Raw genomic sequence first — 16656 nt, 5'->3', positions numbered from 1 at the left:
GCGGATCTGAGAACTGACAGATCCAATTCCCACCCATTGAACACTCTTCCATGAAGATCCCATTCCCACCCACTGAACACTCTTCCATGCAGATCCCATTCCCACCAACTCAACGCTCTTCCATGCAGATCCCATTCCCACTCACTCAACACTCTTCCATGCAAATCCCATTCCCACCCACTCAACATTCTTCCATGTAGATCCCATTCCCACCCACTCTACACTCTTCCATGCAGATCCCATTCCCACCCAGTCAACACTCTTCCATGCAGATCCCATTCCCACCCACTCAACACTCTTCCATGCAGATCCCATTCCCACCCAGTGTTAGGGAGAATTCTCTGTTTAGGCTGAATTTCCTAACCTAGTGAGTCCCCCAGCGGCTTTGCTGGATTTCTGGAGTTTGTTTTTTTCCATCCTGCCAAGAGTGATACTCTTTTCCTCCCACTCTTGGACATGAATGTGTGCAATTCCTTTGAATATCCATGTGTTCTATGGGCTATGGGGTCTTTTACTCCATAGGGTCTCATATGTTTTTCTATGTGTGTTACACCACACCCTACGTGCCGTAACACTGGGGCGTCCTAGCGGACCTCCAGCATAGACTCCATACCCGGGGGCTGACTACTGTCTCCCCGGACATGTAAAGTCACCATTGGCTTTACTAGACCTAAATTTACTAACAGAACTAGTACCAACCATCTTATTGTGGACGTGCTAGTAGGGGTAATTCGATTACTCCTGGGTCTGTTACTCGAGGGGGCACTGTCCCGTCCCCCCTCGTCGAGTTTTGGCTGGTGGCAGTGGAAACTACTTGTTATGTTCGACCCCGGACATAACCCTATGGAATTCGTCCCATTGTTGGAGATTGATACTTTTCCTCGTTAATCTCTAACGTACCACCGGTCTACTTATCTTAAATAAGTTTATCGGATGGTACTTTCTGCCAGAACTCGGTTTTTAAAATGGCGTCTGTGTTCGTCTCTGTGACTCCTAAACCAAAGGTTGAGCCCTTTGTTTCACTTTTGGCGGGCCTCTGCACAGAGACCCTCCAAAGTGGTACCATTCTGTCTGGGTTACCACAGGGGTGTGGGAGGGGGTTTAGGCACCCTGGACCGAGGTGAAAATACTGAGAGTTTGCGAGCTCTCTGTAGGCAAGAGAATCTTTCAGTAAGAGGCAAGAAGTTAGAACTAATAGAGAGATTGCTGGTGAACCAAAGTCTGGGTACTGGTTCAGAGGAACCAATTTCTCCAGCGAATGTAGATAACAGTGATGGTATTGATCTGAATCGTAATTCTAATGATAGCGATGAAGAGGCTGACAAGGACGGAGAGGCTAACGAAACTGTCTCCCCTGCTCCTCTACCTGCCTTACCAGCTGTACCTACGGGGCCCATACCAGGTCCCACAAGTAACCCTGCTTATTTTGAACTTGAAAAAATGAAGCTCAAATTAGAATACAAACGGTTCTTGGCTCAATCTGAACGAAACCAAGAGCTCGAGTTCAGACGGATGAATGCCCAGGCTGAGCAGAAGCAAGCTGAGTTAAGAATCAGGGAAATAGAACTTAATCACGAGTTAGAAATGAAAAAGTTGTCTATGGAAAATGCTTCTCTCTCCTCTGGTTCCTCTAGGAGCTCCAGTCCCAAAAGACCCCGGATGCCGAAGGAATTAGTGGGTATGTATGAACCGAGATTGGATGTGTTGGATTGGTTAAAACTGTTTGAGTACAATCATGGGCTCCAGGACATCACCGGGAATGCTTTACTTCCCTGGTTGTTCTCTAGGCTCCCTCCTGTTGCGACTGATGTGGTAATGGAGTTGGGGGAGGCGGATAAAACGGATTACGAAAGTGTGAAACTAGCTTTGATAGCTAGATTTGGGAAGACCCCTTCCCAGTATCTGAAGAAGTTTAGGCCGTACTTGTATGGTTCTACTTTTGGCATTCAGACTGACCACCAACCCTTGAGATGGTTAATGCAAATGAAAGGGGAAAACCCAAAACTATTGAGATGGGCAATCTGCCTGCAAGGGTTTGATTTCACCATTGAGCACAGGTCAGGATGTCACCACCAAAATGCTGATGGTCTCTCTAGGATGTATGTCATCGACTAGAGGTATGAGATTCATCCAGGAGTGGATTAAATCCTCCTGTCCCTTAGTCTGGTGGGGGCGAGTGTTAGGGCGAATTCTCTGTTTAGGCTGAATTTCCTAACCTAGTGAGTCCCCCAGCGGCTTTGCTGGATTTCTGGAGTTTGTTTTTTTCCATCCTGCCAAGAGTGAGACTCTTTTCCTCCCACTCTTGGACATGAATGTGTGCAATTCCTTTGAATATCCATGTGTTCTATGGGCTATGGGGTCTTTTACTCCATAGGGTCTCATATGTTTTTCTATGTGTGTGACACCACACCCTACGTGCCGTAACACTGGGGCGTCCTAGCGGACCTCCAGCATAGACTCCATACCTGGGTACTTACTACTGTCTTCCCGGGCATGTAAAGTCACCATTGGCTTTACTAGACCTAAATTTACTAACAGAACTAGTACCAACCATCTTATTGTGGACGTGCTAGTAGGGGTAATTCGATTACTCCTGGGTCTGTTACTCAAGGGGGCACTGTCCCGTCCCCCCTCGTCGAGTTTTGGCTGGTGGCAGTGGAAACTACTTGTTATGTTCGACCCCGGACATAACCCTATGGGATTCGTCCCATTGTTGGAGATTGATACTTTTCCTTGTTAATCTCTAACGTACCACCGGTCTACTTATCTTAAATAAGTTTATCGGATGGTACTTTCTGCCAAAACTCGGTTTTTAAAATGGCGTCTGTGTTCGTCTCTGTGACTCCTAAACCAAAGGTTGAGCCCTTTGTTCCACTTTTGGCGGGCCTCTGTACAGAGACCCTCCAAAGTGGTGCCATTCTGTCTGGGTTACCACAGGGGTGTGGGAGGGGGTTTAGGCACCCTGGACCGAGTTGCCTTGCCAACTCCGGTCGCACTCTGGAGTGATTGGCCCAAGTGGTGAGCCTCCCCGCTCACCACTTAGCAAGTGTTGATTGACAGCTAGGCTGAATGAATGGGGGTTTTCTGCATAAAAGCAGGGCTTTTGGTACTGGATCTTCAGAAGTCGCCACAGGACCTAAGAATCTGACGAGGGTAACGCTGAGCTGACCTGCAACGACGACACCTCCGGTGGAGCCCTGCTGAACTGACTTACCACTTCCCGACGACAGAGGAGATCTCCCTGCCGGAGAGTCTCTTCCCCTGACTGGTGGGAACAACCAGTCCCCTTTGCTTTTTCTTCGCCTCAGGACGCGGTGGTCGAATTGCCCATGCAGAGCACCCCGGCAACCGGATAGCCACTACCCCTGTACTGCGACCAAAAGGTGGTGCCTTGTGACGGAGCACTCCGCGGCTGGTCTCTTCCCTGGTGGTGCACCGGACTTCACTTTTCTTCGACGACGAGATCATCTCTACTCTTGGCAAAGACCCGACGTGCATCCACCACCAGGAACAACTGCCCCTTCCGGAACTGTCTCCCCACAACAAGGTACCGTGTCCTGCCTGGCTTCCCTTTCGATCAGTTCGAGTGAGGTGTCTTAATCCTTGCCTTTCCGTTGGGTCGCCTCCAAGCTTTTTCTAGCGTGTTGTTCTGAACTGATTCAATCTGCCGATAACAATTTGCTACAAAGACTTGAACGCATTTCCACTAGAGACTTTTTGGGACATATCGCCTTGCCTCTCTCCGAGTGGGCCTGGCCTCTGAACTTTATGATCTATTGTGGTTCCTGCCTTCTTGCCTTGCATTTTATCCGTGAAGTAGTGAACTGTGTTGTTTTCGTAACCTGCCTATTTTTCTCTCCCGTCCTAACTAATATTAGAGTGCCTTCTAGGTTGAGGTATACACCTCTGTCTGAAAATAAGTGATACCGGTAGAACCTAGACTTGTCGAAATATTGTTAGGAGGATTGATCGTTTTCTTCTGCGTAGAGTAATTGTAATTTAAGTGTTTGCCGTGATAGTGCCAGAGTGTTTTCTATAGATGTTCCTTTATAAATAAATACCTTAATATCTTTACACTGAAGCCTTGTTGCGTGTTTGCTTGTCTTACTGTGAAGAATTGTCCTATATTGTATACTCCACATACTGCTTAACTCTTCTTGAGAGAGGTCTGACTGCTCAGCCACAGCTACCAAGTGAATCTGTGTGGTACAGACTGCTACCAAGTGGGTTCACCCCCAAACACCTGTAGTCCTAAATCTTTTGCAATGGTCCCAGAGGGAACTGCACAGGTTTCCGCCTAACACCCAGTCAACACTTTTCCATGCAGATCCCATTCCCACCCACTCAACATTCTTCCATACAGATCCAATTCCCACCCACTCAACACTCTTCCATGCAGATCCCATTCCCACCCACTCAACGCTCTTCCATGCAGATCCCATTCCCACCCAGTCAACGCTCTTCCATGCAGATCCCATTCCCACCCACTCAACGCTCTTCCATGCAGATCCCATTCCCACCCAGTCAACACTTTTCCATGCAGATCCCATTCCCACCCACTCAACACTCTTCCATGCAGATCCCATTCCCACCCAGTCAACACTCTTCCATGCAGATCCCATTCCCACCCAGTCAACACTCTTCCATGCAGATCCCATTCCCACCCAGTCAACACTTCCATGCAGATCCCATTCCCACCCACTCAACACTGTTCCATACAGATCCCATTCCCACCCACTCAACACTCTTCCATGCAGATCCCATTCCCAACCACTCAACGCCCTTCCATGCAGATCCCATTCCCACCCAGTCAACACTCTTCCATGCAGATCCCATTCCCACCCACTCAACACTCTTCCATGCAGATCCAATTCCCACCCACTCAACACTCTGCAAGTTGCCTTCTCTGGCTTCCCAGCAAGGTGCCCCCCAAGGGGTAGCAGCCAGCCACTGGGAGCCGTGCATGGCACCACAGACCACAGGCTGCACAGACACATTCCTGTCAGGCATTGTAGAACCAGAGAAAGCCCCTCTCTCTTTCCAGGGAACTGTGTTCCAGAGCCGCTGATAGAGGCTATCAATCCCAAATAATCCTTCAACGATATCCCAAAACCTCATTAAGATATGATTGATGGCGCATTTCCCATTTACGGACAAGATGCTACAAAAAGGCTGGGAACCCCCCAGAGGATGGCACTGATAAGGCCTTCTTTTATGGTCCTTGAGTATGTCCAGGAACGTTGGATGGGAATGGCAGACTCCAATGGGAAATACAAGCAGCAAACCACACTTATCCTTCCCACTCCCCAGCTGGACGAGCTGCACATCTGGGCACTATCCCATATGCTGAACCGCATGGAGTCTACTTGCAACAGTGTCCAGTAGATATTCAAAATGGCCCATGTCTCCTGCTGATTTGGAGGAACTAGCTTCCAGTTCCAGTTCTTGTGGCCCCCACATGTTTGGGTAGGGACCCTGATCCTGTGAATGGTGATATTATAACGATCATGTTTTTATCTGATAATCCCAAAGCATCTTTGCCTTCTTTTTGGTGATCTTTTTGGGCTCCACAAGACCTTTTCCCTTGCTGGGCCTCAGAGGTTGTTAATGCCCTGCTACTGCCTCATGTCACAGAGGAAGAGACACCGGTCTAGGCAGTCAAATGGTTTTCTCTAGAGCTCAGGTTGTTGAAAAAGCTACAAGAGGGTCCAGCAATGCCCGTGGGGTCAAGCAAAAGTGACCAAGAGTGTCCACGGAGGCCAGATTGGGATAGAGTAAAAGCAGTCGTCCCTCCAGACCTGCAGTGGGACCTTTTAATGTTTCTGGAGAAACTTCCACTTGAGAACACTGTCTCGCGATAGCCTCACTACTTCAGAACCGTGTCCTTACACAGCCATTGCTGTTCTTGTAATGATCAGGAGAACTCAATAATGTACTGGCCCTCATGTAATCAGTGCATTCATATTGACTAATGAGCCACTCATTTACTGAGCTCTGTCCTGCTACTGATTTGAATATTGGGGTACGCCTTTGTAGGATTTAAACAGGGATTTTAGATCCCGGCCCCGCCAGGATTATACCTGCACCCGCATCGATGCTTACTCTGGTTAGATCCCATATCCTCTCACCCTATCCCCACTAACCCACACCCCCTCTCTAGCGCCTGGAGACCGCCCCTGGGTGCTAGTGCTGTGCCGTACAAACCAACATAGCATAACATAAGGGGCTCCGTGATGATGGCTTTGGTGTCTCTGCCGTCATCAGTCCCCTCAGAAGAGGCCTTCACCAGACCCTCTAACTCGTGAAATGTGCAGCGTCTCCACCGAAGCCGCAGTAGCTGATTGGGGGCTCATTGGGGTACAGGCTGCCTTGATTTTCTGCAAGCTGGGGTTTGACCCACAAGGGTGCGAGTCAGTTCTGCTCTCTGCCCTGGATCACCCCTGGCAAGCTGAGGAGGAAGGTTTCTCAGCGCTATGGCTCAGCATGGACTACCTGCTATTAATGCCAGGCTTCAGGAAGCGTGCACCGGGGGGCAAAGGGCTGGCCTGGAGTTCCGCCTTTCTAAGCGGCCGCCAGCAGTTGATTCTTGCGCCGCGTAGTCTTCTTTCTAGTTCTTCGGTGCTCTTTTTATGTTCAGCGACTTGCTATTATTTTCTGGATCTTTGGACTAAAAATGGGTACCCAGTCATTTTACCGAAAACAAAACAGGGGGTACATTTCATCAAAGTACATAGTACCGAAAAACACAGAAAAAATGTATTGAATGGGGTAAGGGGTTAAAATGGGTCAGTATGGGGTTTCGGTAGCGTTATAAGGGTAAACAAAAAGGGGTGCTTGGGGGGAACCCCCAAATAAATAAAAAAAACGAATTCAAGGTTTTTCAGTGTTATGGTCACGATGAAACGTACCACTCTGTAATTTGGGTCGGTAAAATCACATATAACCCTAAAAATGTATTCTTATGCAAAGAACAGGTACATTCTCCTGCAGCTGGACAGAGATAGACAGCCATCAGCCAACGCCCCCCCACCCCGAACCTCCCCCTAGCGCCCCCCCCCGGCTGACAGATTAAACTTCAGAATTCCCTTAAAAGAACTAAACGCACAATGCACACAGCCCCAAGCCCGAGGCTCCCGCTTCAGTGTATGGTTTCAATGTAGATCATGGCTTTTGGTCCATGTTGCCTTCATCTGCCGATTCTCCAGGGGGAGACATTCTAGCTGTGGGGGTCCTCACACCTGCAGGTTTACTGTGGGACACAAGTGTCCGAGCTAGGAATGCTACTGTCCTGACTCGGGGGTCCTCTAAAGGTTTCTTTACTACTCCTTACAGCGTTGGGCCTCATTCATGATTTTTGGTGGGAGGGGGAGAGGGTTCATGAAGGTGACGACGGAAAAGAGCTGCCAAAATGGAGGAGGCATCCCGATAACCGGGGCAGGGGCCTCACTCCTCTTCCCTCCCCCCAGGGTAAGGGGGAGGAATAAGCCCAGAGCTCCCCAAAGTGCTCGAAAAGCCTGTGAAGGGCAACAAAAGAAAGGAGCGGGGCAGGTCCCATATAAGCTGCGGGTGTCCTGCTGGAAAGGACTTGCAGCTTTCAGCAGAAGGACGCCTGCCGCCGGAGGAGAGGATTTGGCAGAGAAGCAGCTGAGCGGGGAGCAGCCGTTGCAGGGATGAAGTAAGAGCCGTGGTGCTGGTGCTCTGGGACGCCACGCACAGCGCTGGAGAGGGAACCGCCGGAGCTGCCATACTCGTGCAGCCAGAAGCAGCCAGAAGCAGCCAGAAGCAGCCAGAAGCAGCCGTCCCCACGAGAAGTCCGGAGGAAACGGGAAGCAGGAGCAGCCCCATCGGAGCCGGTGAGAAGATCAGCAGGAGCCGCAGTGCCGGAATAATACTACGTGGAATAAGGAGAGGACATAGAAGGAACGCAGCTGCGGCTGGAGCAGTCGGCGGTCGGCGAGGAGCTCAGAGCGCTCCCAGAAAGGTGCGGTTTTATTGGGTAAGGCAAACATTTAAAACAAGAATTGTTCTGTGGTTGCCTGCCTGACCATACATCCGGGCCACTGAGGGGTGAAACTTTAAAGAAAGGTGGCGTTATTAAGGGAGCAGACACGACCGGGCCACGTTTGGGGATGAAAGAGTAAAAGTGAAGCAACGGATCGCATTGCAGATCGAAGTCACCAGGCAACGGAAAACATTGGATAATTGATTCAGGCATGGGGGCCTGAAATTAGGAATAAGGAATAAGGAATAACAGAAAAGCATTCGGATCTCAGATTTCACAGGGACTGGAGGATATCGTGAGCTGAGCTAAGCGGGCTCTGGGGTGAAGAGCGCATTAAGGATGGGCCATACAACTGTGAGCTGCCCTGAGGACCAAGGCGCCTGGGTGATAACGTGCAGAAGGAGGAGCAGTAGATGAGGTGCTGGGTGAAGTGCTCCAAAGGGATAGCTGTGATATTTTAAGTGCCTTGTGAGCAAGGAAGATGGAGGTACAGGGCCAATGCGCTAAGGGGCTTACTTGCCCTCAGAAGGACCTGGAGGCCTTACTCACCATGGTATGGATTGCTGCCAACAAGCATGGCACAAGCTGGATGGAGCTGGTGACATCCCAAAGGAGGACAGAGGTTGCTGGGTGCAACCAAAGGGCTGAATCACCTCTGTTGTTCCCACCCACAGCCAATGAGGAGGCTTGGGTAGAAATTCATGCACTGGAAGAGGGTGAAGAAGAGGAAGAAGAACAAATTGAAGAAGAAGAGCCAGTCTCCAAGAGGAAGAGGGTCATGACAGAGAAAGCCAAGGCCAGCAGGTGGAAGCTGCTTGAAAGCACAAAACGATGGGCTCTAAAGGAAAGGGGAGGGCGCAGGAGGTTGTAGCCACACCAGCGCCTGTACCCGCTGAGGCTCTGAGGAATTGTGGCGGCACTCTCAATGCTCCTGTAGCCATCTCGGCGGTAGCAACAGAGGGTCCCACAATCTTAGAGATGGTAAAAGGTATGGTCATGCAGTGTATGCAAGCATGGGGCAATGGGAGTAATGGGCTAATGTTATGTAATAATATTAATGCATTTAACCAATGCTGAGACTGTGCACCTAGAAGGGGAAACCATGGCACCAAGAGGAGTGGTGCCTGGTGTGGGGCAGGCAGTACTTGCCCCTGGGGCAGGTCATGTGGTAGGAGCGGGGCAGATGGCACATGGGGTGCCACCGCCTACAGGCCCTCAGGCAGTAGGACCATTTTGGTGGGGACAAGGGCCAGCAGTACCTGGGATCACCCCTCGGGGTGTGGACGGTCAAGGAGTGCAGCCTATAGCAACACCAACTGGCAGTCAGGTTCAGGGTGGAACGGCGAGCAATATTACGGTGTACGGGAGGCCTATGCTGGGCTTTGCCCCAGCAAGAGTTGCAGTGAATGCATTGGTATGGCATATACCCTTGGCATACAAGGAGGGAGTATGGCGTAAGGAATTCTTGGAAATCCTGCAGTTGGTGGGGATGGAACCCGAGGGTGAAGGGTTAAGGGAATTAACAGAGAAAGATAGGGAGAAGACAGACAGATTGAGACCAAAAGTGGAGGCTACTATTCACAATTGGCTGAGGGCTTTTAGGATGTATGCTACCATCCTACTAGAGAGCTTTCCACAGGATGGGGTGGCAATGATCGCCTATGAGCAATACATTAATGAACTGTATCTAAAACATGGAGGGGATGCCTGGCTCAACTATGATAGAGGGTTTAGACTGAAGATGCAGGTGTGGCCAGCTATGACCTGGGAAGAAGTAGATGTGGGCGGGTACATAGACAAGATGGTACCTGCCAGGCCATCGGGAGAAAAGGCCCAAGGGGAGAAGACACAATATGGAAAAAACAGAGGGTCCAATCCACACAGAGGCAGGGAGTCCTTTTGAGGGAACTCCTCCTGGAACAACCGTTCCAGCTTCGAGGGCGAGCAGCCTGAATGCTGGGGGTTTGCCAAGGGGAGTTGTACCTTCGGCAAGGCTTGTAGATTTAAGCACACGAAGGGCAAAAGCTCAGGGGGACGCAGCTCCTCAGCTGGGGAAGGGAAACAGCGAAGCAGTGTCAATACCAAGGAGAAAACAAAGCGTGATTAAAAATCGTTTACCCACACCTGTGCGATTGCAGGCCATGATTCCTTTTCTAAATGTGTATCAGAACATTAGCAATGCTAAAATCCTATGGGAAGGTTTTAGGTGGGGTTTCAGGATTCCTTTCACTGGGGCGATGGTCGCCAAAAAGGCAAGCAATTTGAAGCCAGCATATTATGCCGGAGGTAGTGGCTCAGAAAGTGGGAAAGGAAATCCAGTTGGGGAGGGTGGCAGGCCCGTTCACCTTCACCAATCTGGAGAATTTGGTGGTGTCACCTTTGGGGTTGGTGCCCAAAAAGGAGGAAGGGCAGTACAGACTGATACAGCACCTTTCCTTCCCAGAAGGTGAATCTGTGAATGATGGCGTAGCCGAAGAGCAGTGCAGGGTGCATTATGCGTCATATGATGAGGATGTGGAGATGGTGAAGGCCACAGGGAGACGGGCGCTAATGGGTAAGGCGGATATAGAGTCTGCATTCCGATTGTTGCCAATACACAAGGAAAGCTATCATTTGCTGGGTTTTCAAGGTACAAGATGATTGCTTCTATGATAAATGTTTGCCAATAGGTTGTGCTAATTCATGTGCATACTTTGAAAAATTCAGCACCTTTCTGGAGTTTTCATTACGGCAAAAGATCTTCTGTGGGTGAGAGGGGTACTGCACTACCTTGATGATTTCTTCTTTATCGGTAAGAAGGGGACAGGTGAGTGTGGGTCACTCATGAGATAATTTCAGGGATTGATGGAGGAAATGGGGGTACTGCTGGCTAGTGGGATGACGGTCAGTCTGGCCACAGCACTGACCTTTCTGGGGATCGAGATCGATTCGGTCACTGGGGAGTGCAGGCTGCCTAGTGATAAATTACTGAAATAGAAAGAAACGATCAAGGTGTTAAGTGGTAAGGGTAAAGCCACCCTGAGGGAGCTTCAATCACTGGTGGGTAACCTTAATTTTGTGGGGCTGGTCACCCCGGCGGGGAAGGTGTTCACAAGGAGCATTGAGCTTAAAACAGTGGGGCTACAGCATGCGGGACAACATGTCCACCTGGGGGCGGAAGTCAAGGAGGGCCTCAAAATGTTGGATGCTTTTTTGGACAACTTTAATGGGGTGTTTCTATGGAGAGAGGAGTTGGACAGCAGCAAGGGTCTTAAACTGTTCAGTGATTCCTCAGGTTTACACAGATTTGGGGCTATCTTGGGGAACGAGTGGTGCGGTCAGGTCTAGCCAGCAGCATAGCAGAGCGAAAGGATTACTAGGGACATCACGCTGCTAGAGTTGTTTCCTATTGTAGTGGTGTTTAAACTGTGAGTCCGACAATTGAAAGATAAGAAGGTGATGATCTGGTCAGATAACCTGGCGGTGGTGCAGATCATCAATCAAGGGACATCCAGTAATCACAGGGTGCTTAAGCTGCTTAGAGAGCTAACAAGGAGCCTGCTGATGCTGAACATGGAGGTGAGGGCACGGCATATCCCAGGGGTTAAAAACGTGGCCGCTGACTCTCTCTCTCGTTTGCAGTAGGAGAAGTCTTGGGGGAGCTGGCTGCAAGCAAGCATCATGATTACACCTTTCAAAGCGCCGTGGTGGGGCATGATTGGGGGGTTCTAAGTTCCCTGATCAACACCGCTCCGGCACGCGGCACAGCGAGGAGGTACAAAGGGTGCTGCAAGCGGTTCTTCGCCTTTCAGAGCAAAGTAATGTCAGAATCACATAAGGATTTGCCAGTACGGCTTTTGTGGGATGGTGTTGGCGGTCAGGGTGGTCCAGATCCTGGATGGCATATCATTTGGCGGCAATAGCGCACTACTACAAGTTGGGGGAGAGGCCAGATCCCACTAAAGAGCACTACATTGTGATGGCAATGAAAGGTTGGGCCAAGCAGGCCGAGAGGAAGCCAGATGAAAGGCGGCCCATTGACGTGCTGAAATTACACAGTATGATCGAATGCCTGGGAGTAGTTTGTCGAGATGTGTACGAAAAGGTCTTGTTCATGGCAGCCTTCACATTGGCTTTCTTTGGGGCGTTTAGAGTGAGCGAGTTGGTACCCGGGAAAAGGGACGGCAGGGGGGCTGAGTTCCTGAGGGTGGGTGACGTGCACTTAGAGGGAGGACGGTTGAGCATCCTCCTCAGAAAATCCAAGACAGATCAGAAGGGGGAAGGTAGGATTATCACACTAGGCAGCTCACAAGGCAGCGCGGTGTGCCTGGTGGGATGTGTGGTGGCGTATTTCCAGCAGAGACACAGGGATGGGACGGCTTTGAGACGTTTTCAATTCAAGAGGGTCATGGACATGGTGCTGGTAAAAATGGGATACAGACGGGGTGTTTGGAACTCATTCATTTAGGATAGGGGCGGCCACCTCAGCAGCAGGGATGGGCCTGAATGTTGAGGCGATCAAGCAAATAGGTGCTAACAGTTCCCTCCCATCTCCTCTCTAGTAGCTGCAGCACAAAGAAGGAGGCGGTCCGTCTGGGTGGTGGGGCATTCCTTTGTGTCAAGGGCCGGGGCGAGCTGGACGTCCGACCAGGAGGAGTTGACTGCCGGTGAAAACCGGATATGGTGGCACGTGGCGCCTGGCATAAGATGGGCTCAGCTGCAGGGTCACATGCAGAAATTGCTGGGTAAGCAGCAAAAACCTGAGGTTTTGATCATACATCTCGGGGGCAACGACTTAACGAGTTTGGGGAGAAGGAGCCTGATGAGGGAGATGATGTTTTCCCTACAGGAGTTATCGGCACAGCTGGGGGAGACCAAGATTGTGTGGTCGGAAATCATTCCACGGCAGGAATGGAGGGGACACAGAGTCACTCAGCTGTGGAAAGCTCTTGAAGGAAGTTGGCAAAATTCTGCAGAGGCTTCTCCCACATCAGGCACGGCTTGATCAACCTTAAGTCCCCGGAATACTACTTGAAAGATGGAGTGCATTTGTCGGCATTGGGGATGGAGCAATATTTTGGGAATGTGTGCACAAAGGTCTTGGAACTATGAAGGAGGAAAGGGGGAGCCGCGGTGGGCGGTAACCCACTTTGGGCGTGGCAGTGTTTTGGCGAGCAGTGATAAGAGACACACTCCGAATGAGTCATTGCAAAACCAAAAAGGGTCTTCGCTCTTTTGGACCAGCGCCTCTTGGGAGCATAAGCAGCGGCGGCATCTGGTGGTAGAAATGAGGGCTTAGCTTCCCCCCAACAAACAGTGCTCTCTCAGCCCAGGAACACCTGCAGGGGCAGGCGGGTCTCAGACAAAAAGGGCTGGGGGAGTTGTGCCTATTATGGACTTTGGGAAAAGGGGGGAAGCAGGTTTTGGATACAGAGCAGTCGCTGCACCTTCAGAGCTATTTTCACTATTGTTTGCTGTGTTTATTATTTGTGAAAATAAATCTGCGGCCTTTTTTATGCCAAAGAGAAAACATGTCTCAAACTGCACCTTACTGGAGGGGAAAAAGAAGGGGCCAAAAGAATGAGCAAGGGTGATGTAAGTTGGCCTAACTAATGGACAAATGCCCAGGTTATGGGGGGTTGTGCGCAAGACGGTGCGGGATCTGGTGATCTAGTTCTCTCTCTGTCTTGCCCAATGTCTGTGTAGCAGAGAGAAATCCAGGATTCTCTGCATGTGTGCACCTCCAGAGGGGCCTCGCAACCATACACCAAACTCATTCTCGGCATCTGTGGGCGCGGATCGAATAGTCTCAGGGGCGGCGCAGATGCAGACACGCTACTCCTGGGGGAATCCTCCCCTCCCACACCACCCCCCGCACGGGCCAGTAATCGCTCATATTTACTAAACCCCATGATTTTCCAGATATCTCTCTGATCAATTTGCCAATCTATTGGACGATGCATGGATATTAAAGCAAGGCGCGGTTTGCTGCATGGTAATGGGCCGCCAGCCTAGACTTCAGCTTAGATCGTGGAAGGTACCTGTGAAATGTTTTTAGGCATGAATTTACCTCTTTCAAATCAAACTCCGTGCAGAACCTCCGCGTCACCCTGGAGATCAGACTCGCCAACGAGAAGGAGCTGCTGCCGTACCTGCAACCGAGGAGACACATTTCAGATACTAAATTCTCTCTCAGCAGATGCTTGGATCTCAAATACTTTCCCTGCTGCTTTTCCCGCCAAGGTCAGACTCTGAGTCAGAGGGAATGCCTTTGGCAATTCTTAAACTGCACATGTGCTCAAATATTTACATGATGAAGATATAGGCCCTCATTACAACTCAGGCGGTAAGGGGTTTACGGCGCCGTAAACAGCGCCGACCCTTACCGCCTGAGTACGATGTCCCTTAGCGCCATGGCGGATTTAACACCTGCTTTTAGCAGGTGTTAAAATCCATGGTGCTAAGGGACCATGGAGTTAATTACGCCACCGTAATTTACAGTGGCGTAATTAACGCCTTCCCCACTCCCATTATGCCCTATGGGGCAAAATGGGAATGGGGAAGGGTAAATGGGAAAATGGGGATTTACCGCCCCGCCATGGTTGGAATGGGGCGGTAAATCCACCAACCACCATGGCGTAAACGTAGTTTACGCCATGGTGGTAAAGTCACGGCCCAGGCGGTAGCTTACCGCCTGGGTCGTAATGAGGCCCATAGACATTGAATGGCAACCTGTTTGCCCTATTGTCTGCCTGGGCAAGAAGCCCCGCCCCCCCCATGAATGGGACACGCTCAGGCATTTTAGCGCTTGCCAACTAGCCACTACCATAGTACAGAAGCACCCATAGGAGCCGGCAGTGCGCGACAGTAGAGTCTGAGTGGGCACGCAAGGGTGGGAAGTGATCAGAGTAGGGTGGCGGGGGTGGGGTGCTTGGGAGTGATATCTGCTGCCCTCCTGTATTATTTCGCTGGCCTTTCTTATTATGCTTCTATTTGCTATTATACTGCTATTTACTACCATCCTGCTTGGTACTACTATGCTGTGATTTGTGACTATGCATGCTATAGACATGCTATAGACAGGATTGAAATGCACTGCTTGGATGAATGATTGCAGCATTTTCCAGATGTTTTCCTGGCCCTGCAAACAGATGTTAACTCGCGCCAGATCCTTCAGGCTACATCCGCAGGACAGGGACAAGGGATCTAAGACTACCTGCTGGAAAGACTGTCTCATCAAAGGATTGGCCCAGGCCTCATCCCTCAACTATTTCCACTCCTCTATCAGGCCGTCTAGTTCCCTATATGTATACGTGTACAGTGCTTATGCCTAATAACTTACAAAGAAAGAACCACGGTTAATTAAACAAAAAGAGTTGTAATATTTTGAGGAAGAGAGGAGATAGGTTTAAAGAGAAGAGTGAAACCTGGCCAGTCTAGGGGCAGAGCAAAGAGACAAGGGAAGTCAGACTTGTCTCCTCTCCCCTCCCACTCCTGACCTCTCTTCTACATCTCCTCTCTCCTTCTGACTTTGCTGACTCCTTCTCTGCTAAAATTCTTTCTCTTTGTCAAAAAATGAACTCTTCTCATTCCTGTTCCCCTGCCCCCTCCTTCCACTCCCCCTCTGCTTGCATGTCTGAATTTTCTCCAATCACTCCCTCTGATGTGTCTCTCCTCCTAACTAAATCCCACCCTACTGCCGCCCCTTCTGATCTCATCCCAACCATTCTTATTCCCAAGATTTACCCCCTCTCATTCCTTATCTAACCTCCTTCTTCAGTACTTGTCTCTCCTCTGCCACCTTTCCTTCTGCCTTCAAGCATGCCACTATCATCCCTATACTGAAGAAGCCTTCTGCTAATCCCCTTCTTGCTTCCAACTTTCGTCCAATCTCAATTCTACCTTTTCTCTCTAAAATACTTGAACGCTTAGCATATTCTCAACTCTCGACCTTTGTCACTAACCTCTCTCTCCTTCCCCCCTCTCAATCTGGCTTCCACCCCAAACACTCCTCTGAGTCCGCTCTCACCTATGTCCTTAACTCCCTCCTTACTGCTCGCTATTCTAGGCAATCCTCTATCCTCGTCCTCCTTGATCTCTCTGCTGCCTTTGATACTGTCAATCACCGCTTACTTCTCAATACTCTTTCCTCCTTTGGCTTCAAAGGTTCTGTCCTTAACTGGCTCTCCTCCTACCTCTCCCAACGTTCTTTTACTGTTTCCTGGGGGGGTTGAACCTCCCCTACCTTCCCTCTCAAATACGGCGTCCCTCAAGGATCTGTCCTCTGACCCTTCTTATTCTCTCTTTACACCTCACTCCTTGCCCCTGTCATCTCCTCCTTCGGGATTCCTCACCATTTCTATGCTGATGACACTCAGCTGTTTCTCTCCTTTTCTTCCTTCACTCCTGACATCCATCTTAATCTCTCTTCCTGTTTTACCGCCATTAAAAACTGGATGTCATCTCACTATCTCTCTCTTAACACTGACAAGACTGAAGTCTTGTTTTTTCCCTCTAACACACTTCCTCCCCCTTCTCCCCCTCCTTTTATTCATTTTCTCCCTTCTAATCTTCCTATTTCCACCCATGCTCGTAATCTAGGCATTTACTTTGACTCTTCTCTCTCCTTTACTCATCATATCTCCCTCACCTCTCACGCATGTCGCTACCACCTC

The 16656-nt window shown here is 50.0% G+C and overlaps 1 protein-coding gene across 5 annotated transcripts in view; it reads right to left on the bottom strand.

Annotated features, from left to right (window-relative positions):
• The window catches only part of LOC138504626 (aminopeptidase N-like), a 554696-nt gene that overhangs the window by 35950 nt on the left and 502090 nt on the right, over nucleotides 1–16656 (bottom strand). For all 5 annotated transcript variants that reach the window (XR_011279874.1, XM_069625220.1, XM_069625223.1 and 2 more), the window contains one exon: nucleotides 14052–14133. Coding sequence is in view for 4 of the 5 variants with exons in the window: in XM_069625220.1 (XP_069481321.1) it covers nucleotides 14052–14133 (82 nt within the window). In the remaining variant the exon portion in view is untranslated. The remainder of the gene's footprint in view (nucleotides 1–14051; nucleotides 14134–16656) is intronic.

Source organism: Ambystoma mexicanum, chromosome 11 (assembly GCF_040938575.1).
Source record: "Ambystoma mexicanum isolate Mex_15411 chromosome 11, UKY_AmexF1_1, whole genome shotgun sequence".
NCBI lineage: Eukaryota > Metazoa > Chordata > Amphibia > Caudata > Ambystomatidae > Ambystoma > Ambystoma mexicanum.
The sequence above is the reverse complement of the archived record's forward strand: the minus strand, read 5'-3'. Positions and strand labels throughout refer to the sequence as shown.